This window comes from Saimiri boliviensis, chromosome 10, assembly GCF_048565385.1.
Source record: "Saimiri boliviensis isolate mSaiBol1 chromosome 10, mSaiBol1.pri, whole genome shotgun sequence".
NCBI lineage: Eukaryota > Metazoa > Chordata > Mammalia > Primates > Cebidae > Saimiri > Saimiri boliviensis.
The window spans coordinates 53,838,214-53,864,757 of NC_133458.1; the positions used below are offsets into that span (position 1 = coordinate 53,838,214).

The window sequence follows — 26,544 nt, forward strand, 5'->3', positions numbered from 1 at the left end:
ATAACCTAGAGTTGTTTTAAAAATAATATCTGAGGTTTTAAAAATAATATCTGAGACTCATTGGCTTAGGGGATAATGGGGACACACTTTGACCTATTTTTCTGTAACAGTCCTGGAGCAGTCAGCCAAGATGTGCCCAGATACTGCCCAGAACAGAGGACCCGAGCACAGATAGACTTAACAGGAACCCACTGAAGCTTAAGCGTCAGGCTCCTCACTTTCACGAACCCCTTTCAAGATGCTGTACTAAGTTAGCATTTATAATTTTTGACTGTTTCTCTTAACAAGGCCCCCCCCAGATTATACAAGTTTCAGCCTTAAAAAATTTGATTTGCCCTGGGACTGAACAAGATCCCACAGAGAAATGTCTCGCCCACCACACTGCAGTGATGAATTCAACCTCCATGTATGTTACCCCCAGCTCCAAAGTCCAATGACATCCTCAGGCAGGAAGGGGCTTTTCTATAACCCTTGCCATGTTGAGACTGGAAATGAACCTCCCATGAGTCTGCAGAGCGTAATGGGAGGTGTGGTGTTAGACAAACTTAGCTTCTGATCTTGGCCTTGCCACTTACTAGCTGTGTGCCTTCAGGAAACTTACTTAACTTCTTGTAGCATGTGTCTTAGGCAGGGCTCCCCAGAAACAGAGCCTAAGAGCACTACTAATGGAAGGAGAGCTCTAAGGAGAATCCTATAAGAGATAGAGGGAAGCAGTATGGAACTGGGGAAGAAGCTAGGCCAGAATCAGAATACAGCTGCTTCGGGAGAACTCTAGTCTCAGCCCGATCCCATGAACTCACAAAGTCAGAATGGCATCACAGAAGCTGTTGCACCCAGAGGTGGTGGTAGGGGGTGTCTGTTAACTCACCACATCAGTTGGTAATTGGTCGCTGCCTGTTTCCCTCCTCCTTCCACCCCTGGTTCCTGTTCCTTGACAAGGAAGCTCTGCTCTGTCAATCACAATTCAGTGGAGAGGAGATTAAGCATGAACCATTAGCAGTCACCCCTGCAGCATCTGAGGGATGGGTGGGAAGATGGTCCCTGGCTTATGATGATTCAGCTTATGATTTTTCTACTTTACAATGGTGTGAAAGCAATATCCATTCAGTAGAAAGCATTGTCAAGTCAAGTACCCATGCAACCATTCCATTTTTCACTTTCAGTATTGAATAAATTACATTTCTTGTACTGTATTCAATAAGTTATGTTATTTGCTGTGTGGCACTGAATACTTTATTATAAAATAAGCTTTGTGTTAGGTGAAGTGTAGACTAATGTAAGTGTGCTGAGAATGTAGGCTAGGCTAAACTATGATTTCAGTGGGTTAAGTGTATTAAATACATTTTTGACTTAAGAGAGTTTCAACTTATATGGGTTTATCAGGTCATAACTCCATTGTATGTGGAGGAGCGTCTGTGCCTTTATACAGGAATCTGGGCAGAGGAACAGTATTTGTTACAGTTTCCTCCTCTTGAAAATGATAACAAATACAGCTATCTTATAAGGTCATTGTGAGTATTAAGCGGGATAATGAAGGCACACAGGGCAGATGGTAAGTATCTACACATCGTAGTTCCTTTCTCTCTCTTATTTAATGTTCTTGTCTTAATTGCTTCTAGTCCAAGACTGTATAATTTAACATGATTTCATTTCTTTACTAGGATGAATTGGCCCACCATCAAACCATTCCGGTACAAATTGGAAAAGAGATAGAAAAAACAACACGCAAAAAAGTGTATGATTTCATGTTTTTACTTTGAGTCCCTCCCAGCCCAGGTTATATGTGCACACTAAAATGAGAGTATTAACCACCGGACATGTTAAATTACTATTCTAATTTTAGAAATATCTGCTTTTGGCCTTGTCTATATTGTTTATATCAAATTTTTTAGAAGAACGTAATGCAGCAAATTACTATCATTCATAATATTTATGGCTTAATTATGAGTCAAGATACTGTTGCCAATTTATAAGTCATATTTTTATGGAGAAGTTCATTTGACTTTAACAGAGCTCTGCATGGGATAAATTATGTGAACTGGTTAGAATTTCATGGTCTAGAAGTATATCAGCCAGGCAGCAGCTCGAAGCCCAAAATAATAGTAACTCCCCACTTTGCCATCCATTCATGTATATAACACCCCTCAGATATTCAGAGTAGACTTGGAGGCAGAGGTCACTGAGGAAATCTCAGTGTTTAGAGGAACCAAAAAAGATAAAGATTTTAACTAAAGATTTAAAAATTCTGGAAAAATAATATGACTAATGTTAAGAGAAAAGGGAAAAATTAGGCAGGCACTAGTAACTGTGTGAAAAACCAGGCTCACCAACACCAAAGTTGAGAAACTCAGGTCAGTTCCCGTAGGCGGGTCAGGATGAGGGTTGAATTATAGGAGATGGTAGCAAATTGGGATCTGCAGAGAGGGAGGCTGGACAAATGCCTGCCTTCCGTGGCACTCAGTGGAGATAGCTTCCAAGTCCCACTCATCTGTGGTCTCTATCCACCGCTGAGATCATTGAATTTACGACTATCTCTTCTGCTGCCTGGTTATAGAGCAAGAATAGGTAAAGCCAGAATGGCCTCAAAATAAGGCAAACGTACGTGTGTGTGTGTATCCCCTGCAGAGAAATGGAAAAGAAAAAAATTGTCTTGGAACATGAAGTCAAAAAGCTAAATGACTCCCTAAAGAAAGTTGAAAACAAGGTTAGTGCTTTAGTGGAGGAGAAGGAAGATGTAATAAAGGAAGTTGAAGGCAAACGAGCCTTACTTGAAATCAAAGAACGAGAACATAACCAATTGGTCAAGCTGTTGGAATTAGCCAGAGAGAATGAAGCAACTTTGTTAACTGAAAGGTCAGTTACATTTATTTATGTTCTGTCAACTAAATTTTTCTTCAGTTTATATTTGAGAATTCAAAACATAATCTCACTTTGGTATTAAGTCAGTAAATATTCTTAAATAATTTTAAATCAGCTTTTATCAATAAATATATTATCAAATGAAGCACTTTGAAGTATTTTTCCATAGTTACAAATTTTCTCAATTTTCTGTTACTAAATCTTCAGGACAAAAATCTGTTGTTTGTTGTAAATTTCTGAATGTGCCTTTGGAAAATAATAGCACTGGAGTATGTTATGTTTAGTTCAGGAATTTTGCTAACAAATGAATGAAATTTCTGAGGCCATCTTGACTTTTTTCTAATAGAAGCAATGTCGTGGTGTAATTCCCTATGAGAGTTTTATGTCTTGCTTTTAAGTAAAATTTCAGGGAAACTGGAGGCTTCTATGTCTGCCAATCTGTTGTTATTTTGCAGAAGGGGTAGTTATAAGACTGCAGTTCTAAGTGATACCAACTCACAAACCTAGTTGCCTTAGGCATGATTTACGATTTCTGATTCCAACATGAGAATAGTTGTATATGCATATACTGAGCATGCTGTCTTTCCTTAAACTTTTATTTTAAGTTCACGGTTACACATACAGGTTTGCTATATAGGTAAACTTGTGTGATGGGGGGTTGTTGTACAGATCATTTTGTCATGCAGGTGTTAAGTCTAGTACCTTTTAATTATTTTTCCTGTTCCTGTCCCTCCTCCCACCCTCCACCCTCCAGCAGGTCCCCGTGTGTGTTGTTCCCCTCTGTGTGTCCATGTATCCTCATCATTTTGCTCCCACTTACAAGTAAGAACATGTGGTATTTAGTTTTCTGTCCCTGCATTGGTTTGCTAAGGATAATGACCTCCAGTTTCATTCATGTTCCTGCAAAGGATATGATCTCATTCTTTTTTATGGCTGCATAATAGTCCATGGTGTATGTACCACATTTTCTTTATCTGGTCTACCACTGATGGACATTTAGGTTGATTCTATATCTTTGCTATTGTGAATAGCACTGTGCTGAGCAAACATGTGCCTGTATCTTTATGATAGAATGGTTTATAATCCTTGGAGTATATACCCAGTAATAGGATTGTTGGGTCAAACGGTAGTTCTGTTTTTAGGTCTTTGTCAGACATTGGAAGCCAATATTCAGCATGCTGTCTTGATAGGTTTTGAAAAACATGTTGGACAGCTGATGACAAATTCACTTTCGTTTTCTTCCTTTACCTGGAAAGAGGGATCTTGGATCTCAATTTACGCAACAGTCTCATTGACAAGCAGAACTACCATGATGAACTTTCTCGTAAGCAAAGAGAGAAAGAACGAGATTTTCGAAATTTAAAAAAGATGGAACTGCTCTTGAAAGTGTCCTGGGATGCCCTCACTCAAACTCAAGCCTTACATCAAAGGCTTCTATTAGAGGTGAGTGCTGTAAACTACCATCTCATTTTTAAGCACAGTGCTAGCTTTTGAAGTAAAAATATTTTAGGAAGTTGTTTTTGCTGCCAAAAGAGAAGAAGAAAATAAAAGTAACAGAGAAAAGGTAATTTTCAAATGCATCAAGCCCATTATGAAATCTATAGTCCTGTAATGTTTTTTAGTCTCGTTTTGCTAACCCAAGATAAGAGGTAGGTCTTGTTTGGATGAGTCATCAGTCAGCCTGACCTGGGGAAGTGACTGGGCCATCCAGTTCTAGAAGAGCTAGAGGGTTCACTGGAGGGTGGGGCCAAGTGGATCATTATCTTCACCAGTTGAAAGAGTCAGATCCAGGATGGTGTGTGTCATGGCGGACTGTAACAGTGAAGGACTAGATCAGATTACATAGATACAGATGATCAGCAGCCCACACTTCCAACTAGCCAAGGGCAATCCAGAACCCAGTCTCAGGCTGCCTGGCTAATTATATGCAGGGTCAGAGCTGTACTCCAGTCAGAATATGCTCGAGACGACTGTTACCTGCCTCTGTGTTTCCAAGTGAGGGGTCTGGCTGCCCCTGGCTCACTTCTCTCTCAGAAGGCACTCCCTGTGCTAAGTGACCAAGCACCACTGAAAGGGCAGAGGATCCTGGAGAGGGCTGCAGCCTTGTGCTAGAGCCTTCCTTGGGTGAAAAGGGGATCAACCTCTGAGATGAAGCAGCTAGATGTATAGAAACCTTCTCCATTCTCTTCTGGACTGTCATGCTCCAGAACCTTATGGAGGGTCATGACCTCAGAAATTGGAACAGGAGTTACCATTTGCGGTAGACACTTCTTGTTCTAACCTAGCCCCGTTCTCCTCTCCTCCTGGGCATATAGAAAGTTTATGCTTCCTTGCACCCTTTGCAGTTGAGCAGGGTCATATAACTCATTCTTCCCAGAGGACTGTGTATCAAAGTGACACATATCACTTCTAGCCTATAACATCTAATTGCCAGTGTGAGCTCCTCCAGCTGTTTTCCCTCTCCTGTGGTAATTGTGGAAGGAATGATGCCATGGAGGTGCTGTAAAATGGGAGCAGCCAGGAATGCTGAGCCAACAGTAGTCACAGAGTCCTCTAGATAGCCTACAGGCTTTGTAAGAAACAGCTTTGGTAGTTCGAAGCCATAATATTTGCGGAAGCCATAATATTTCTGTAGCATAACGTAGCCTGTCCTGACTGAAAGACCAGCCTTAAGCAACAGGTGAAAAAATTGTTTAGGGTTAGAAGTGTTACAAATGACTAGGACTTGGACTTCATCTTGCTATCAGATGGCCCTTACAATCTTTTAAAGAAGTTTTTTGGCCAGACACAGTGGCTGCTGCCTGTAATCCCAGCACTTTGGGAGGCCAAGGCAGGCAGATCACCTGAGGTGAGGAGTCCAAGATCAGCCTGGCCAACATGGTGAAACCCTGTTTCTACTAAAAATAAAAAAAAATTAGCCAGGTGTGGTACATGCCTGTGATCCCAGCTACTCAAGAGGCTGAGGCAGGAGAATCTCTTGAACCCAGGAGGTGAAGGTTGCAGTGAGCTAAGATCACACCACTGCACTCCAGCCTGGGCGACAGACCCAGACTTCGTCTCAAACAAAAAAAAAGTTTTCCATCTCAGTGAGGCAAAATGTACTTTTATAGTCTTTTGCAAAACAAACAAAATATTTATACTCTATATATGTGTTTTCATAAGTAATTATTTTATATAACTGTTATACATAGTATATGATATATATATTCTTATTTAATCATTTTATTGCAGTTCTAACAGGTAGATTGACTTGTATCACTCAGAAATCTCTTTAACTCTATTAGTGCTTTTTGCCTTAAAAGGTTATTTTGTCTCTTAGTATAATAATATCAGTTACATTATCTTTTGGCAGGTTAGATTCTGCCTGGTGTTATTTACTTTCACTCTTTTATTTTCCTTTTTGGAAACAGTCTTGCTTTGCTGCCCAGGCTGGAGTGCAGGTGCCGTCTTGGCTCACTGCAACCTCCACCTCCACCTCCTGGGTTTAAGTAATTCTCGTACCTCAGCCTCCCAAGAAGCTGGGATTATAGGTGTGTGCCACCATACCCAGCTAATTTTTGTATTTTTAGTACAGATGGGCTTTCAACATGTTGGCCAGACTGGCCTCAAACTCCTGACCTCAAGTGATCCATTTGCCTCAGCCTCCCCAAAGTGCTGGGATTACAGGTGTAAGCCACCATGCCCGGCCTTATTTACTTTCAGTCTTTCAGTGTGTCTCATATCCACAGCATATACTTCTCAAAATCTGGTCTGATAAGTTCTGCCTTTTAATTCTTGTATTTAGCCTAAAAATTAATATTTAATGTAACTGTGGATATATTTGACCTTACTCTGTGATATTACTTTTGCTTCTCTGTGTCCCATCTGCTTCACATTCCATTTTCTCTCCCACATTTCCTTCCTTGGGATTAATCAATGTTTCACATTGTTCTGTTATCCTTGTTTTAGATAAGCATCAGTTAGTTTTACATTCTATTTCTGTTCTTTGGGTGGTTATCCTGAAGATTACAACAGTCATCTTTGACTTATTAGAGTCCAGTATAAATTATTAGTATTTGTACTACTTCCAAGGCAGTGCTAATACCTTTGATGATTTTAACTCTACTTACCTTTGCATCTCTTATGCTGTCAAAAATATTTTTAATCCAACTTTCCAAGTTATTCTTGTTGGAAGCACTGGTTTACTACAAGCCACTCCATCTCAGCCCGAAGCATAGCACATTAGGATGTTAAATTGGAACTTTGGGCTAACACAAACCCTGTGGCCACCCCACCTCAGTCGTAGTAAGATTTATAGTAGTCAGCAGATATCATGTCCATTCAAAGTATTGATGGCAACCTGAATGTGATGAGTAGGAGACGCTTTATATATATATAATTTTTTTAAATTGCACTTTAGGTTTTGGGGTACATGTGAAGAACATGCAAGGTTGTTGCATAGGTACATACATGGGAATGTGGTTTGCTGCCTTCCTCCCCTTCACCTGTATCTGGCATTTCTCCCCATGTTATCCCTCCCCAACTCCCCACCCCCCACTGACCCTCCCCTAGTTCCCCTCAACAGACCCCAGTGTGTGATGCTCCCCTCCCCGTGTCCATGGGTTCTCATTGTTCAACACCCACCTATAAGTGAGAACACGCAGTGTTTGATTTTCTGTTCTGTGTCAGTTTGCTGAGAATGATGGTTTCCGGTTCATCCATGTCCCTACAAAGGACACGAACTCATCATTTTTTATGGCTGCATAGTATTCTATGGTGTATATGTACCACATTGTACCTGTCCAGTCTATCACCGATGGGCATTTGGGTTGGTTCCAAGTCTTTGCTATTGTAAACAGTGCTGCAATGAACATTACTGTGCATGTGTCCTTATAACAGAACAATTTAGGATCCTTTGGGTATATACCCATTAATGGGATTGCTGGGTCAAATGGCATTTCTATTTTTAGGTCCTTGAGGAACCGTCACACTGTCTTCCACAATGGTTGAACTAATTGACACTCCCACCAACAGTGTAAAAGTGTTCCTATTTCTCCACATCCTCTCCAGCGTCTGTTGTCTCCAGATTTTTTAATGATTGCCATTCTAACTGGCGTGAGATAGTATCTCTATGTAGTTTTGATTTGTCTTTCTCTAATGACCAGTTATGATGAGCATTTTTTCATATGTTTATTGGCCTCATATATGTTTTCTTTCGTAAAGTGTCTGTTGATATCCTTCGTCCACTTTTGAATGGGCTTGTTTTTTTCTTGTAAATCTGTTTTAGTTCTTTTTAGATTTTAGATATCAGCCCTTTGTCAGATGGGTAGATTGCAAAAATTTTTCCCCATTATATTGGTTGCCAATTCACTCTAATGATTGTTTCTTTTGCTGTGCAGAAGCTCTGGAGTTTAATCAGGTCCCATTTGTCTATTTTGGCTTTTGTTGCCAATGCTTTTGGTGTTTTAGTCATGAAGTCCTTTCCTACGCCTATGTCCTGAATGGTTTTGCCTAGATTTTCTTCTAGTGGTTTTTATGGTGTTAGGTCTTATGTTTAAGGCTTTAATCCATCTGGAGTTAATGTTAGTGTAAGGTGTCAGGAAGGGGTCCAGTTTCTGCTTTCTGCACATGGCTAGCCAGTTTTCCCAACACCATTTCTTAAACAGGGAATCCTTTCCCCATTGCATGTTTTGTGAGGTTTGTCAAAGATCAGATGGTTGTAGATGTGTGGTGTTGCCTCCGAGGCCTCTGTTCTGTTCCATTGGTCTATATCTCTGTTTTGGTACCAGTACCATGCTGTTTTGATTACTATAGCCTTATAGTATAGCTTGAAGTCCAGTAGTGTGATGCCTCCTGCTTTGTTCTTTTGACAGAATTGACTTGGCTATGCGGGCTCTCTTTTGGTTCCATATGAAGTTTAAGGTGTTTTTTTTCCAGTTCTGTGAAGGTCATTGGTAGCTTGACAGGGATAGCATTGAATCTGTAAATTACTTTGGGCAGTATGGCCATTTTCACAATATTGATTCTTCCTAACCATGAGCATGGAATGTTTCTCCATCTGTTTGTATCCTCTCTTATTTTGTTAAGTAGTGGTTTGTAGTTCTCATTGAAGAGGTCCTTTACGTAAAGTTCCTTGTTAGTTGTATTCCTAGGTATTTTATTCTCTTTGTAGCAATTGTGAATGGCAGTTCATTCTTGATTTGGCTCTCTTTAAGTCTGTTATTGGTGTATAGGAATGCTTGTGATTTTTGCACATTGATTTTGTATCCTGAGACTTTGCTGAAGTCGCTTGTCAGTTTCAGGAGATTTTGGGCTGAGACAATGGAATCTTCTAAATATACAATCATGTTGTCTGCAAATAGAGACAATTTGACTTCCTCCTTTCCTAATTGAATACCCTTTATTTCTTTTTCTTGCCTGATTGCTCTGGCTAGAACTTCCAACACTATATTGAATAGGAGTGGTGAGAGGGTGCCTCCTTGTCTAGTGCCAGATTTCAAAGGAAATGCTTTCAGGTTTTGCCCATTCAGTATGATATTGGCTGTGGGTTTGAGTGGGAGACTCTTAAAACCAGCAAGTGTTGCCTGTACTAATAAAACAGTTCCTGTTTATTGATTAAATAACCATTCAGTAAGATTTCTTTAAACAATGGATTAAAAAGTATCATTGCCTTTAATAACCAATTTTGGTAGTTATGGTAGTAAGTAAAGTTAATCCTTTCAGTATGTTTCTAATGCTGAATCATCAAAGCATTCCTCTTAATATTGAATAATAAGGTACCTAAATAGAAGCAATAATTTGTCACATAAATTAATACATCTTAGTGAACTCAAAAAGGATTATACATTGATTTTTTTAAAATCACAAGATTGGTTCTAAAAAACTATACACCCAAAAGAGACATAGGTTTACTTCTGCAGGAAAATCTAGATTAAGTACTGTAGAAGGGAGGGACTCATAAACGTAATATACAACGTTCTACTCCTAAATACAAAATGTTGTAACAGACCATGGTTTCTGCCATAACAGCCAGAAAAAAAAATCAATAAACTAAAAATCATATTTTTTTAACAGACATATGCAAGTAGGAAATAAATTCCACAAAAGCATCATCACTTCCTGGTGAGCAGACACAGGTGGCCTTTTCCCTCCCTGAGTTATTTGCCAAGTCTAGGCATGGGCAGGTGGAAGATTTGCCTGCCATAGGCTGAAAGAATTTCTGGGGTTAGGCAAAACCATCAGAGCTTTTAATGACCATATGTATTGCCATGAAAAACTGAAATTCCTAAGCAAAGACATCATACTCTCATGTAATAATATCACACATTACAGTACACCTCTGCATTTAAATATGCCTCTTGTTGACTTCCACTTGGCATTGAAAAGAAAAAAAAAAACATAATTCCTGGGATTTTGCTCTGACACTCCCCATCGTGTTTTAGGGGCTAGACTATTATGAGTCTACAAAATTATTCACTTTCTAAACATAAGGTCATGTCTAAGATTGTGGCAATTACAGAATCCTCTCACCAAGTGAATATGACACTTTCTGTATACTATAATTTTTCTTTAATTGTAGTTTTCTAGCAGTTTCATCTTTCTTTGCTTTTATTTAAAAGTGGTTCTGCATTTTTCTCTCTTCAGGTCTCATTTTCAGTGTTCAAGGCAATGATAACACCCTTTATTGAGGAGAGCTTTACTTTTGAGTCATGCAGTGTCAGGTTCACATTCTAGATCCATTGAATTCCTTCCTGTGTTAGTTGTTTCCAAACCTTTGAACTGGGATTATTGCAAAGAATGAATGATTACAAATGGAAAAGTGTGTGGTATCAAGAAGATACCCAGTAAAATTCCCTTCCTTCCTTAATGCATATGAGCTCTTTCAAAGCCTAAAGTAAGTGGTATAGTCAGAATAAGACTGTGAATATGGCTATTTTATTCCTCTGGGGAAGATGGCATCATCCAGCCCTACAGATGAACCCCAGAGATGCCTCTCAGTACCCACTCTACATTACCTATGACTGCAACCGTATGCCAGCTGTCCTCTATCGGTCCAGTTTCTTTGATGTCCAGTTTTTCCTCCACTTTGCTATCAAATTTATATTCTTAAGTGACACATTCATGTGTCACTCACCTGCTCAAGACATTCAATGGATCATTATTTCACATAATCACGGCATGAAAGAACCAAGAGGAATCATAAAGATCATACATTCTAATAAAGGCAAATAGGTTTCATCTCAAATGCCAGCTCCCTCCATTTGGGGGTAGCTCCCTATAGTTACGATATGGCGAAGGATTCTGAGGCCTGGTGCTGACTTGTCAGATAGGAGCTCTGTAGTTGATTGGTTATGTCTGCCCCAGGTATAGAAAGAAAGATTGCCTATGTATTTCGCATTCCTAATCAAGATGTCTTCCTAATCGAGTACTGTTTCTTCAGCCAATTCTTTTGGTATATCTTCATACCCCAAGTAACATGCTTATGATGCTGCTACTTGAGTTTTCAGTTGTAGACTTGATCTTTGTACTTATCACAGTAATAGATGATGTCTACAGTATTCTCATGTCATAATTTTGGTTAATTCAGAATTTGGTGTTCACATTATCACAAATATTTAAAGGTTATTTATACCTGAGCCATGTGATATTATATAATTACCCTTCCTTAAAAATTTTTTGTGTTCCCAGGAATTTATAAACATCCTGTCTTTACACTTTTATAGTTTCCTGTGTGCTTATTAGTTCAATCCCAAATTGTTCTCCCCAATTATATAAATTTCCTCTCAGTATATTAAAACACATTTAATGACCTATTCATTTAATCTTCTTGAAGAGATCTCTTCTGAGCCTCATCAGTGACCTCTAGCCAAAGACTAACAGGAACACACCAGTAGTTGAATGAACTGAGTTTATTACACATTGCAGCAAGAGAGAACACACACCGTGGAGAACTGTGAGGAGTCTCAATAGAAGGTATTAGAAAGGACTTACAGGGTTTGTGCCATACGACTTGAGAAATTATTTAAAGAAATGGGATGTTGCCCTGAATTTGGATGTTCTCAGGAAATGAGAGTAATTCTGTGGTCAAGTATCTTAAATTTTACCTAGAGAAACAAAAGACTAGATGGAGGCTAAAGCTGTGATTGTTAAACAAAGCTGTACATGGAGGATTGATGGTATTTTGTGGCTTGGACAATGTTCGTGTTTTTGTCTGTGTTCAAATACTATTATGGAGTGGCCTTGTTTTTTTCCTGATCCATCGAGATTACAGAGTGGCTTTGTCTGAAGTTGATGTTGTGGGCAATTGTTTATGTTCAACAGAGAATTCCAAGGCCTACCTATGAGTGCCAGTTCTGCTCCTGGATATCAGGGGCTGCCTTTTTCTTTCTCAGCCTTTTGACTTATTCCAAAGCAGCCCCATTTCTCTATGTGCTTACTGCCCTGCTCTCATCTTAGGAGCCTTACTCCACCACCTCGGTGATGCTCTTCACCTCTCTTCTGTGTTGGAGTCCCTATTTCTTGGACTATCATCTATTTTTTCCTCTTAACTTCCTTTTGGTGAAGGGGACATGCCTTCCAGTACCTTCATGAGAAAATGTTAGTGAAAAGTAATTGTTTGAGACTTTGTGTGTCAGAAAGTATATGTCAGAAGACCTTGCATGCTAAAAAATATTTTACGTTCACACTAGCCATACAGACCATTAATACTTTAATCAGATATGGAATTTTAGGTTGGAAATCATTTTTCCTCAGGAAGAAGGCATTGATTAACTGTCTTCTAGCTTCACTATTAAGATTTGGTGTCATTCCAATTATTGATCCTTTATTTGAAGCCATTTTTTTTTCATGCTGGGAATCTGTAGGATCCCTTACTTGCCTCCAGAATTTTTACATTTTACAATGATGTTCCCATTGTATCCCTTGTGTAGAGCACTTAGTGGGTTCTCTGTCTATAGAAATATATGTCTTTACAAAGTTCTGACACTTCATCTTGAATTATTTAATTTTCTCTGTTCTGTCTTAGATTCCTTTTATGCAGATATTGGACCTTCTGCAACAGTCCTCTAATTTTCTTGTCTTTTATTTTCCATTCTTTTTTGTAATTTGACTTACAAAAAGGGAAACTTTTTCAAGCTTTCCTTTGAATCCTTCTCCTCTTTCATTATGCTATCATTTTTTATATTTCCATGTGCTCTGTTCTCTCAATCTTTTGTTTTCATAGTATATTTATTATCTTATCTCATTGAGGCTATTAATGATAATTTCTTTATTCTTCTTGTCTTAAATAAGGCTTTATTTTTCTTTGTGTTTCTTCTGTATTTTTCTTTTTTTGCTTTTTATTTTTGTCTCTTTATTAGAAACTTTCCTCCAATATATGGTAATTCTTGGCTGTCTGCTTATATTTAAGCATGGGATGCTATAACTCTAACTGGAAGCTGTCTGTGATGGTGAGACTTGTTACTGTAGTTTGATCTGACTGGACACAAAATATGTAAGGCATGGCCCTTGACCAAAGAGGAGTTTGCAGTGGAATGCACACAAATTGTTCAGATTTTAACAAATGTTATAAAAGCTATTTATATTACAACACTACTAGCCATTAAGTTCACAAAATAGCACTCACAGAATATAAAACTAACAGAAATTAAAATGTGTTAAAATCCGTCTCCTTCATTGATTTTAAGAAAAATCAGTATTTTTGTTCTAGTACAGTTTCAGTGAGAGACCAGCTTCCTCTTTGACCCTGTGATTAACCCAGCCACTACCCACAGCTGGCAGTACTTGAAAATAAGAGTGGGTCAGGCCAGGCACTCCCAGCCCAAGTGAACATTTTCTCAGACTTGCATGCAATCCAAAAATGAAAGAGATAAAAGGTAAACATGAAGAGCTCTAGCTGTTCTTCAGAATATATTTTCCCCCAGAGACAGTCGTTTGATTCTCCTATGGCATTTGACTTGTACATAGAGACTCTCCCAGAAACTCAAGGTGCAAGCCTCATGAAAGTTTGAAATGCTTTAGAAAAATATCAGAGTGTAAACTGAGGTTCACTGATATCAAATAATTGGGATATTTACAGTAACAAATAATGTCTAATTGCTTAACTTTTATGAAAGTTACCCATGGTTATTCATGCATTGAAAATGCCTGGAAGAACAGATACCAAAACTATTAACAGTGACTCCTGGGGAGTAGTACTTGAAGTAGCAGAGATAGAAAGCAGTTTTTTTTTTTCTTTACACACTTCTGTTGTTTGGTTACAATAAATACATTTTAAAACATGAAATGCTACACTATAAAAACTAAAAGAACTAACGTAAGCTTACAAAACCTGATACATGCAATTTGGGGCTCAAAAGAAATGGTAACTATCTCAAGTAACTCCAGACCATGTAATTAGAACTTTGATACTTGATATTTTTTTCCTCCCATATTAATGGAGAGCTCAGTCTAACTCCAGCCTATTTTCCAGGGTACCTTAGGAAGGTTTCCTTTCAATGGAAATACCGGTTAGGTTAGGTTTGCAGTTTGGCTTCAACGAGTAACAGAAACTCAACTGTAATGGTTTTGCTAAATAGGGAGTTGTTTTACTCAATAAAAAGAACAGAGGTGTACAACAGATTATTTCACATAATGAAAAGTCTAGGATCCTTTTAGCTCCCCTTTCAGTCAACCTTAGGGTGTACATTGCTTCTCCATAGGCAGAAAATGACTATTCCTTTAAGCATTAACTCACACAAAGAGGAGGAAGGGCAAAGAGCAAAAGGCTTACATGATTGCTGGCTTGACCGGCTTTCCCCCACCGCACCCCACCCCCCAGGACTCCTGGTTACATTGCAACTCTGAACAAAAATGGCATTCTGTTGCTATCATGGTTAATACTGAGCGTCAACTTGACTGCATCAAAGGAGACAGAGTATTGATCCTGAGTGTGTCTGTGAGGGTGTTGACAGAAGAGGTTAACATTTGAGTCAGTGGGCTGGGAAAGGCAGACCCACCCTTAATGTGGGTGGGCACAATCTAATCAGCTACTAGTATGGCTAGAATATGAGCAGACAGAAAAATGTGAACAGAGAGACTGGCCTAGCCTCCCAGCCTACATCTTTCTCCTATGCTGGACCCTTCCTGCCCTTGAACATCAGACTCCAAATTGTTTAGTTTTGGGACTCAGACTGGCTTTTCTTGTTCCTCAGCTTACAGATGGCCTATTGTGGGACCTTGTGATTATGTGAGTTAATATTTAACCAACTCGTGTCTGTGTGTGTGTGTGTGTGTGTGTGTGTGTGTGTGTGTGTATTTGACTTGCACATAGAGACTCTCCCAGAGAGTCCTATTACTTCTCTCCCTCTAGAGCACCCTACTACAGTTGCTAAGGTCAAAGTGGAGGGTGGCTATTGGCTAGGCAACCAGCAGGCCCTGCTACCAATGGCTCATCTTGTCCCCTCTTCCACAAGCTAAGCCTGCCTAATTCCTGCCTGAAACTAGAAGGCTGGGTTTTATGGAGAATAGAAAAAGGAATCAGAGAAGGAGTAGCCAGAGTTCAAAAATGAACATAATTTATTACAGTATTGTTTGTGTTTCAAAATACTGTAAGTAACCAAAGTGTCTGAGACCTCAAACCAGAAAAATCTGCTGAGAGCCTGTAGTTGACATAGAAGCTAGTGAGTGTGCTCTCATCATATTTCCTGTCAAAACCTTGTAAGAATTCCTGGTCCCAGTTATCTTTCACGTACAGATCTGCCTCTACCCAGGAGCTGAGCATGAGGACATCCCACTCCAGGCATACCTGTAGCAGAGAATCAGACAAGGACCCAGGATGTCTGCTGGACTTCCTCTATACAGGAGGGCTTAAGCTGACTTTCCTAAAGGAGAAATCAATTCTTCTTTCATGACTACTCACCTCTTCCAAGAAGGCTTTCCCAATTATTCAGTTCTATACTGAGTTCTCCCTTTTCTGATCTGCTATAGCAATTTTATGTTTGTTAAGTCCACAAAATTCTGTATGTTCTTAGACATGTTTCACAAGACCACATCTCATTTTCCTGAGTCCAGTTTGTGTGTCTCAAGAGCTAGTGCTCCAGGGGTAGAGACTGACAGGAAAGCAGGATGTGGACACGAGGGTGCAGAAGGTGCTACTGAAGATGCCCGGGTTCATGGATGATGATGAGCTATCCAAAGACACACTTTAGTGACGTTAACATAGCAGCATGATCCTCAGAAAGATCCTGTTAGGTAACCCTCAAATCACTAGACAGTGTGACACTCCCTTCTTGGGTCAAATTTTGGCAAGTATTCAACCGTAGGGCCTGCAAATGTGTGCTGTCATAGTAGGAATTGCACCACATCAGATTGGAGTCATGTGCTTTTGGTGTAAATATCCAACTCTAAACTTGCTCTAAGTCAGTTAAGCTGTAAGCACCCCAAGATGACCCTTTCCCCATCGGCTGCCATGTGTCCTCCTCTCTGCTCTGGTCTTTATCGCGAAGAATCTGACACACTCATTCCTAATAGGGCCACAAAGGCTTATAGTGTAAGATCTGCCTTCTCCCCGAAGTATGTCAACACAGGAGAAAAGTGTAAGCCATTACAACAGAAATGTAATGGTGAAGTTTTAAGTATCAATCAAAAAGTTGAGGTTTTTCTTTTGTGTAAGAACTTTCAGGCTACTAATCAAATGACTACATATAAGTAGCAAATGATCCCCACTGTTGTTAATAAATTCTATTTTTTATCATATAAGATTTCATAAATGAACTCACACTTCATAATAATTATCACTTGAATGGTCATAGTATATTCATGTCTTCAAAGTGCTGGGTCATGAGTTAGGCAGACCATGGGTTCCAAGTCTACCTCGCTGGGTTTGCACCTGCATCAAGGAGGCAGGTTGCTTAAATGTGTTTGTGCCTCATTCTCCTCATCTGTACAATTGGGGAAAATAATCCCCATCTCATGAGGGGTATTATAAGAATGAAATAAGATCATATACATATAGGCATTTAGAACCTTACTTGGCACTTAGCTTATGTTCAATAAATGTTACCTATTCTTAGTAAGTCTTATTTTTGCTTCTAAATAATAAAACTTTTGCAGCTGGCAAATTACAGTTTTTCAGCAGGCCTTCATATTTTAATTCACAATGGCTTATAAAGAATATTTGGCATAAAAGGAAGTTCCTGTAAGATTGAGATTGGTGATTTGCCCACCATTTTCAAAAAGTGTGTGATGAGGTTGACTACATGGCAGTGAAGATTTATTTCTTACATAAATGCATGTTTTTAAATTTCGATTTCCAGATTGAAGCTATCCCCAAAGATGATTCCACATTATCCGAGAGGAGGCGAGAGCTTCACAAGGAAGTGGAAGTAGCTAAGAGGAATTTGGTCCAACAGGTTAATATCAACTCTTACTTAAGCTTCTATCTAAGATTGGTTTATTATACAGAGTTGTGTTTTTAACTGTGCTCCAAAAAACCTTATCAATAAGAGAGTAAGCAAAGAGAGGAGGATCCTGTTTAATGTGGGCATATTTCTTCATCTCAAAGTCCACTCCAATCCTACATTAAATTTGAGAAAAAAGAATATGTTTGAACCAGCAAAAAGTATTCAAGGGAATGAGATTTTTAAATTATGGGCTACTGGTTACATTAAAGTAAACAACAATGTTTTATTTCACCAATGACTGATTTCAAATTTTCTTTTGCTTTTATGTCTCTTCTTTTTCTTCGTCGCTTGAAAATACAGTCTGAATAAGAAAAAGTTCTATCATGTTAACCCACTGATTTTCACATTCTTTTACAAAATAAAAGAAATGAAGCTAAAACAGTGTTATCACTTTTTTTTTAAATTATTTTTTTGTAGAGAGGGGTCTTGCTATGTTGCTCTGGCTGGTCTTGAACTGCTGACCTCAAGTGATCCTCCTGCCTCTGCCTCCCAAAGGCTCAAGTTACAGGCATGAGCCACCACACCTGGCTTGTTTGTTTTAATAAAATACATTCTGTATAGGAAATGAAAAGGTAGTCTAAGTTACTAGCTTTATTGTATTCCTTCAAACAAATAAGTTATAATATTATTTGTGTTCTTTTTTTCAAAAGAAAATTCTATCAGAAATAGAGTCTAAGTTAGTAGAACAACAACTTGCAGAAGAAAACAAGCTTTTAAAGGACCAAGAACACATAAAAGAGCTAGTATTCAACCTTGTCCGCATGACTCAAGTCAAAATTGATGAAAAGGAACAAAAGTCCAAGGATTTCCTGAAAGCTCAGGTAACTGCTTTTTTTTTAACCATTCATTGGTAACCACAATAGTTCAAGGTAGCTTGGTTTTAATGCAATGTGCATTAGAAAGCCATACAATTGACCCTTGAACAACATGGATTTGAACTGCATGGGTCCAATTATACAGTTTTGTTTTTTTTTTTTTCAACCAAATGCAGATCAAAAAAGAGTACTCACAGAATACAAAATGCATATATCACAGGCCATAGATGGAACTCTTATAGGTGAGTTCCACGGGGCCAACTTTGGGACTTTAATATGCTTGGATTTTTGTATTCTCAAAGGGTCCTGGAACCAATTCCCCATGTATACCAAGGGATCACTGTAACTGTACCTCTCTTTCAAGTTCCAGTGACTATAAAATCTTCCCTAAAAGAGATTCAATCATGCACCAAAAAATAGTCCCAGGATTAGCAGTAGCCAATAATTTAGAGGGAAAAAGAGATCATTGACAAAGAGCTGAGGATTTGAAGAGATGGCACTTTCAGTAAGAATCAAGTGGGTGCTTCCAGCGGACAGGACTGGCGGCTGCATAGGCTGCAGATGTCATTTGGGTTTCACTCCCATCTCAGACTCCACTGTGATTTGCCCAAGAACAACTCAAGAGTGGAGGCACTGGACAGCTGTCCCGCCCAACTTCAAGACAGCATCATTTCATAGAATGCCAGATAGGCTTAGTTGCTGCATCACACCATGATTCTCCTGGGCTCCTACAAAGTGCCAATGAAACATTCTCCCCAAAATCAGCAACAAAACAAATGGCAAAACAGCCCTCCTGTCATGCAAGCTAAAATTCTACCATTAGAATCATTTATTCCATATAAGGATTATATCCAGATCGAGCCCAGAAGCTTCCTATTAAATATAAACGGGACAGGGCCAGGCCCAGTGACTCATGCCTGTAATCCCAGCACTTTGGGAGGCCGAGGTGGGCAGATCACTTGAAGTCAGGAGTTTGAGACCACACTGACCAGCATGGTGAAACCCCATCTCTACTAAAATAGAAAAATTAGCAAAGTGTGGTGGCAGGTGCCTGTAATCTCAGCTACTTGGGAGACTGAGGCAGGAGAATGTCTTGAACCTAGGAAGTGAAGGTTGCAGTGAGCCATTATCATGCCACTGCACTCCAGCCTGGGCAACAGAGTGAGACTCCCTCTCAAAAAAAAAAAAAATTAAAAGTTAAAAAATTTATCAAATGACCCAGATGTGATCTGTTTCTAAGTACATCCTTTGTTCTCATTCTGTTTATTTACATTGGATGGCATTTCTTCTCACTCTGCAGAGAGAGCTCACTCACACCAAAGCATTAGTGAGCAGTGAGGTATGAAGTAGATTTTTGCACAGAAGACTTGAGGAGAAGATCGACATCACACAACCCACTGCAGGCACTTCACAGCCCCCTTTCACTGTTTATTTTTCCACCTTAATATTTGAGAAACTAAAAGAAGTTCAGCATGGCTGGCACATGGGAAAATGGAGAGAAAGGATGTCAAATGGTGAGGCCAGAGAGCAGGAGAAGTCAGATGATGAAAGTCACTTAATCCATGTTAAACAGTTCAGACTACATCTTGAAGGCTGCAGCAGCAGTGAAGTTCATGAGGTTTCACTAGGTAAAGAAGTGATCAGGGAAGACCGGACGGAAGAAAGGCAGCTTGAGAGCACAGGGTAGCTGAGGGGGTAAGATGCAGGAGCAGGACAAGGAGAGGAGAGAGGAGAGATGTGAGAAGGCCATCTTCAGCCAGGAGCGGTGGCTCATGCCTATAATCCCAGCACTTTGGGAGGCTGAGGTGGGTGGATCACCTGAGGTCAGGAGTTCAAGACTAGCCTAGCCAACATGGTGAGGCCCCATCTCTACTAAAAGTACAAAAAATTAGCCTGTCATGGTGGTGGATGCCTGTAATCCCAGCTACTCAGGAGGTGGAGGCACGGGAATCGCTTGAACCCAGGAGGTGGGGGTTGCAGTGAGTCAAGATCGCACCACTGCGCTCCAGCCTAGGCGACAGAGCAAGACTCCATGTCAAAAATGAGCAATGAGAAAGAAGGAAAGAGAGGATGAGAGGAAGGGAGGAAGGGAGAAGGGAAGGAAGGGAAGGGAGGAAGGGAGGGAGAGAGAGAAAGAGAGAGGGAGAAAGAGGGAGAAAGGGAAGGAAGGAGGGAAGGAGAAAGGGAAGAAGAGAGGGATGAAGGAAGAAGGGAGGGAGGGACGGAGGAGAGAAAGAAAGCCAGCCAGCCATCTTCACCAAGTCAGGGTCTAGAGTGGGACTGGTCTGGAATAGGGTTTTCAACACAACCTGTTGTTGGCTGGGAAGATCCCACTCAAGTGAGTCTTCCCTAGTGAGAAACTTCCTCCGTTTTCTCTTTAGCAATTATAGAAACTCTAGAGTTACACCTACTTGTTCTTGTTGGGTTTTTTTCTTTGTTTTTTTTAGAGACAGAGTCTCACTCTGTCGCCCAGGCTGGAGTGCAATGGCACTATCTCAGCTCACTGCAACCTCTGCTTCCCAGGGTCAAGTGATTCTCCTGCCTCAGTCTCCCGAGAGCTGGGATTACAGGTGTCTGCCACATGTCCAGCTAATTTTTTGTATTTGTAGTAGAGATGGGGTTTTACCACGTGGTCCAGGCTGGCCATACTTACTTGTTAAAAGAATCACTGATCTGTTTTATGATTTCAATAATTTTCAGTTAATCTCAAAAACTGATATACATGTTATCTATGTGTGAGTAACCCGTGTAAAGTAAACCTCATTATTAAATGAGCTAATTTGTATTAAACCACAAAAAACAATTCTTCTTGAGATACAGAAAGCGATAAAGGACAAATGTTTATCCCTTGAGTATTTTTAGCATTAGGAATTATGTGTTAAATATTACTTGTACCTAGCTGCAATTTCCGTAAGAAGGGAGTCAATCTTACTATTTTGTGTTCACATCACATCAATATCCCTACAAAAAGACAAAAGTGAAGAAAAAAACTGTTGCTATCACCCCCAAGACAGACATTTTTCCATCTGTTTTATTATTCATGGATACAGTTACTTAAATATTAGCTTCTTCCTGACCCCTGTTCTGACAGAGAATGACATTAGAAAAATGCTACACATCAATCTTGGCTCTATGGCTAGTTTCTTTTCAGTCACTCATACCAAACAGGCTTTGCTCGCAGTCCTTGAGAGAAAGCTGACAAACTATTTCCTCTAGTTTCTACCAGCAAATCCTTCATTTTTGAATATGTTTCTTCATTTTGAATACGTTTATCCCAGATGCAGCATCCAGTGTCTTTAGATTTGAAGAACATAACTAAATATGTTCTTTAAAGTGTATTTAACACCTGATATATTTTCAGAGCTTTAGAAATATAACTGCTTTCTTTTAAAATATTTATGTGTAATACCTCCTTACAGCTGGTCTCAATATGATGCTTTATTGTGTAGGAAAACACCCCACATACAAACAGTTGAAAGTACTTTTAAATCATTGCTTCAGTCTCTGACAAAACACCACAGAGACCGTTTATAACACTTACCAAAACTTACTAGGAATCCTCTTCCCTCATCTATCTTCCATAAACTCTACACTTACCCAGTCCAGCTGAGCAGTTCAAAATCACTCTTCCTCTCTCTCAAAAGTTCTCCAAACTTTTCCTCAAACCCAACCTATGCGGGCTCTTTGCTTTTTCTCTTCTCTTAATTGTTCTCTTCCTTAGGTAACCATTTGTCTTAGCCAGTGTGAATCGGTTCAGCTGGCCAGAATATTTTCAGATCTCCTTTACCCTTCACCCTGATCAGTATAACCCAGCAGGCCAAGATAGAATTGTTCTTTTTTTTTTTTTTTGAGACAGGATCTCACTCTTTTGTACAAGCTGGAGCATAGTGATGAAGTCCTGGCTCACTGCAGCCTCAAACTCCTTGGCTCAAGTGATCCTCCCACCTTGGCCTCCTGAGTAGCTGGGACTATAGGTACACACTACTATACCTGGATAATTTTTTTTATTTTTGTAGAGATGAGGTCTCGCTATGTTGCCTAGGCTGGAGAATTGTCTTTAATGGAAGAGAATGATGTGGGATAAAGCGGGGAGTGTTCATATGTTATTTATTTCACTTTTTTATTTTTACTTTTTACATTTCAGCAAAAATATACCAACATTGTTAAGGAAATCAAAGCAAAGGATCTTGAAATCAGGATACACAAGAAGAAAAAATGTGAAATTTTTCGGAGGTAAAGTAATTATGTGATATTTTATCTATTTAGGTTAGGGAAAAAACCTGATATTTATGTCATAAGTTTCAGTAAACACTTTGTATTTTTACAGACTCAGAGAATTTGCTAAACTGTATGACACTGTTCGAAATGAAAGAAACAAATTTGTTAATTTACTCCACAAAGCTCACCAAAAAGTAAATGAAATAAAAGAAAGGCATAAAATGTCATTAAATGAACTTGAAATTCTGAGAAGTAGTGCAATTAGTCAAGAAAGGTAAGTGTTCTAATAACTATTGGCCTCCCAAAGGCTTGTTTTATGATTCATTTGAACCCTAAAAATTTCAAATAAGATAGAAAAGAGGCAGAGGCTGCAGTGAGCCAAGATGGTGCCACTGCACTCCAGCCTGGGTGACAGAGTGAGACCCTGTCTCAAAAAAGTTTAAAAAATTAAATTAAAAATAAAAATAATAGCATTTTAGGAAGCCAGAAAAGCCCTTGTTCAAACATCTTACTTTGTAGAATCATAATCTATTTTGCCTCTATTGTTCGGGAGTCATGTTCTTAATGAATGAAAAACCATACTATATAACAATGCTTACTATGATGATTTTCACCTGCCCAGTTAGAAAGAAAAGCACAAATCTAATAATTAGGATTTGGAAGTTAGGAAACAATCAAATCGTTTGTTAACCAACATCCCCTGGTGGTTGATTTAAAGCGTCTAATGTGTTGTGGGAGGCAATACCTTATAGCAGAATGATGAAAAGAGGTGATGTCTAGACTCAAATACCACCCCTGCCACTTATTACCTGTGTGACCTTGGACAAGCTGCCTTGTCTCTCTGAGCTCAACTTTTCTTATCCATAAAAAGTCCTCATTTCATGCGACATTTTATATGAAATGAGCTAATCTGTATAAAAACACTCAGAAGAGTTTCTGGCAAATGGTTGTTTTCTTCGTTTATTATTTACCATGTGCCAAGATCTGCTGGATTCTTTCACCTGTGTTAGTAATTGGTACATAATCAGGTCACAAACTAATTTTCTGGTGGCCATTATTGCCCAGTTTCCTTTAATAAAGCGATTGTAAAGTGGCCCCATTTCAGGGGAGGGAAGTGGATGAAAAGGAAAATATAATTTTTAAATCAGGTTCTCATCTAATATGAAAATAAAATACATTTATAGAAGCCATGCATTCATTCAGTATTTATTGTGGCCATCGGCCGAGTCAGGCACACCTATGTCCAATGTGCATTATTGGATATAACCATCTCTCTCCTCAAGACGGCAGTCTCCTGAGAATGACAGAACAATAAATGAATGACTGTAGTCTCTTGCTTTGATAAAGGGAGGCAGTAGAACATTGGGGCACAAAGGAAAGATGTTCTACTGTGGAAGGAAAGAAAATCTGAGACCCGGAAGGATTATGAAAATTCTGTATCACATGATGAGTATCATTATTACCAGTGTTGTCATTTCAAGGGCTACACTAAAGCAAGGTCTGCTCTGATAGTGCTTGTGTTTTAGAAGCCTTCATTGCTTTTAAATAAACTAAAGAAAATTATAATCTTATCCATTGTCTCATTATTTTAAAAGAAAGTTACAAAATTCCATGCTGAAACACGCCAACAATGTTACCATCAGAGAGAGCATGCAAAACGATGTGTGCAAAATTGTATCAAAACTTCAGGAAATGAAAGAAAAGAAGGAAGCCCAGTTAAATAACATTGACAGACTTGCCAATATGATCACAATGATCGAAGAGGAGATGGTGCAGCTTCGCAAAAGATACGAAAAAGCTGTTCAGCATCGAAATGAAAGGTAAAATCCAGGTATAAGAACAGAGCACCAGGGATCCAATTTAGCAATGTTTCTCTACCTAGACTTGACAGTGAATAGTGAGAGAAATTTGATATTCAGGTTTCATTAGCCTTTGGAGAGGAGGGACTGTGTGTTGTTTTCCCTGGGAATAAGAAATGCTATCCCTTACACCAGGCGCGGTGGCTTTCACCTGTAATCCCAGCACTTTGGGAGGCCAAGGCAGGTGGATTACTTGAGCTCAGGAGTTTGAGACTAGCCTGGGCAATGTGGTGAAACTCCATTCCTACTAAAAGATACAAAAAATTAGCCAGGTGTGGTGGCGGGTGCCCGTAATCCCAGCTACTTGGGAGGCTGCAGCACGAGAATCGCTTGAAACCAGGAGGCAGAGTTTGCAGTGAGCCGAGATCGCGCCACTTCCCTCTAGCCTGGGCAACAGAGCAAGACTCTGTCCACCCGCTCCCCACCAAAAAAGAAGAAATAAATACAAAAATGTTATTTGGCTCCTGGCACAAACCAAAGCTTTTGTCCTCATAAACAGGCAAAGAGGAGGGGTTTGGGAAGTTGCTTGCTTGAAGATCAATGTCCTTTCCTAGATGGTCATTCCTGCTTCATATAATACCAAATTCTTTCAGCATAATTGGCATAAGTAAGTGTGGAACTTGTGCCCATTTTTGTGGTAGGTTTGGTCTTATTATATTTACTCAGCCATTCTCCCAGTTCATTTGCTCAGCATGTTAATAAGACCTTTAGGAGTAGCATTATTTCGTCCAGGCTGCAATTAAATCAGTACTTGATCTTGAGAAGAGCCTTTGAAAGGAAAACGGACAAAATACAGAGTTAGGTTTAGCCAAGTACAACTACGTGCATGCATGTTTTGAGGGAGGGGAGTCATAGAAGCAATTAAAGGAAGAATTCTGAAGTAATGGATATGCATAGTGTATGGGAAGACCTTTAGGGTCCTTTGAAAAACAGCACATTTCCAAAGGGCTGATAGGTTTCTTCTGGGGAGGCAGGGGGATATTATTTGGCTCCTGGCACAAACCAAAGCTTTTGGACAAACAGTGTACACCCAGGCACTGCTCAGATCAGGGGGCATGATTGGTCATGCAGACCAGAGCTGCTAGGGTTAGAACATTCTTACTTTGTTTCCTCCCCATATTCTCCTTTCAAGAGGGGTTCTTCTCCTGGCATGGTTACAAAACCTAGATTTTTGCCTGTTTATGGGGGAATTACAATAGGAATATTCAACTTGAGAAGAAACTAATGGGCCTAGCAACTTAATATAGAGCAGATGCACACCAGAGCTGCATTCCCTGGCCCCCTGCCTCTGTGTTTCTGGCCAGACCTTGGTTGGCAAGTCTGACCCATGAAAAGGATCGGCAGAAAATCAGACTGTTGCATCGCTTTGTTTGTGCATTGGGAATGGCATTCTTTCCCAGCCCAGGAAAGCCTCTGGGGACTTACAGAGACACTGTGGCTAGCCAACCACATGGTCGGCCTCAATGTTGAAAGGCTCAGTAACCCTCCTATCCCTACAGAAATCCAAAGTGCAGATGCAGTTTAACTAGAAAGCCATTAATAACTATTTGTCACCCTCTGGAAGTATGCTATGTTGATGTACATCTTGCATCCAAAGCCGAGGGAATCACGATGACTAGTAAAATGGTAGTTTCAATGCCCATTTAGCCTCTGCCTCTGAATTTGACCATAGTGGCGTTCAGCTGATTGAGCGGGAAGAAGAAGTATGCATTTTTTATGAAAAAATAAATATCCAAGAGAAGATGAAACTGAATGGAGAAATTGAAATACATGTCCTGGAAGAAAAGATCCGATTCCTCAAACTGAAGATTGCTGAGAAGCAAAGACAAATTCGTGTGACCCAGAAATTGCTGCCAGCCAAAAGGTCCCTGGATGCTGACCTAGCTGTGCTCCAAATTCAGGTGGGTGAGTGATCACAGGACACTTCCTCAGACCATTTATGTTTTTCTGCCTTTATCAGTTCGTGGATGAGTTCTTGCATGTAAACCAAGCCGTACTATTTCTAGGATCTATAAGAAACCATGAGTTATATCTTGATTAAAAATGCATTTAGATGCTACTCTAGGACGGAATCTGTGCTTCAGGCATCCAGGCTACACATGGTTTTTTTTTTTTTCTTATGAAGCATTTTCTGCCTTTCTTGGAATTTAATGTCTCCCAGGACTTATCTCTAGCTCAGCTTCCTCATAGTGATCTAGGCTCTCTCCCCTCAGCATAAGAATGTCATTGCTGCTTACTGGACAGATGCTGCAGAGGCGCCAGAACTCTCACTTTTCATACTCTGGCCCCCAGAACAAGAGATTGTCTGGAGATTGTTGCCCATTAGTAGTAGGCAGTCACATATGACTTGGCTATTAACCACTGTAGTTCTAC

The 26,544-nt window shown here is 39.6% G+C and overlaps 1 protein-coding gene across 7 annotated transcripts in view; it reads left to right on the forward strand.

The window, feature by feature from the left end:
• Positions 1-26,544, forward strand: part of CCDC146 (coiled-coil domain containing 146) — a 164,044-nt gene that overhangs the window by 122,538 nt on the left and 14,962 nt on the right. For 6 of the 7 annotated variants that reach the window (XM_003921131.4, XM_010344620.3, XM_074379292.1 and 3 more), the window contains 9 exons: positions 1,662-1,735; positions 2,626-2,853; positions 4,116-4,302; positions 17,133-17,228; positions 17,930-18,100; positions 22,239-22,327; positions 22,422-22,586; positions 23,908-24,132; positions 25,844-26,072. In XM_003921131.4, the coding sequence (XP_003921180.1) occupies positions 1,662-1,735; positions 2,626-2,853; positions 4,116-4,302; positions 17,133-17,228; positions 17,930-18,100; positions 22,239-22,327; positions 22,422-22,586; positions 23,908-24,132; positions 25,844-26,072 (1,464 nt within the window). The remainder of the gene's footprint in view (positions 1-1,661; positions 1,736-2,625; positions 2,854-4,115; positions 4,303-17,132; positions 17,229-17,929; positions 18,101-22,238; positions 22,328-22,421; positions 22,587-23,907; positions 24,133-25,843; positions 26,073-26,544) is intronic. The other variant, XM_074379293.1, reaches the window with a different exon arrangement.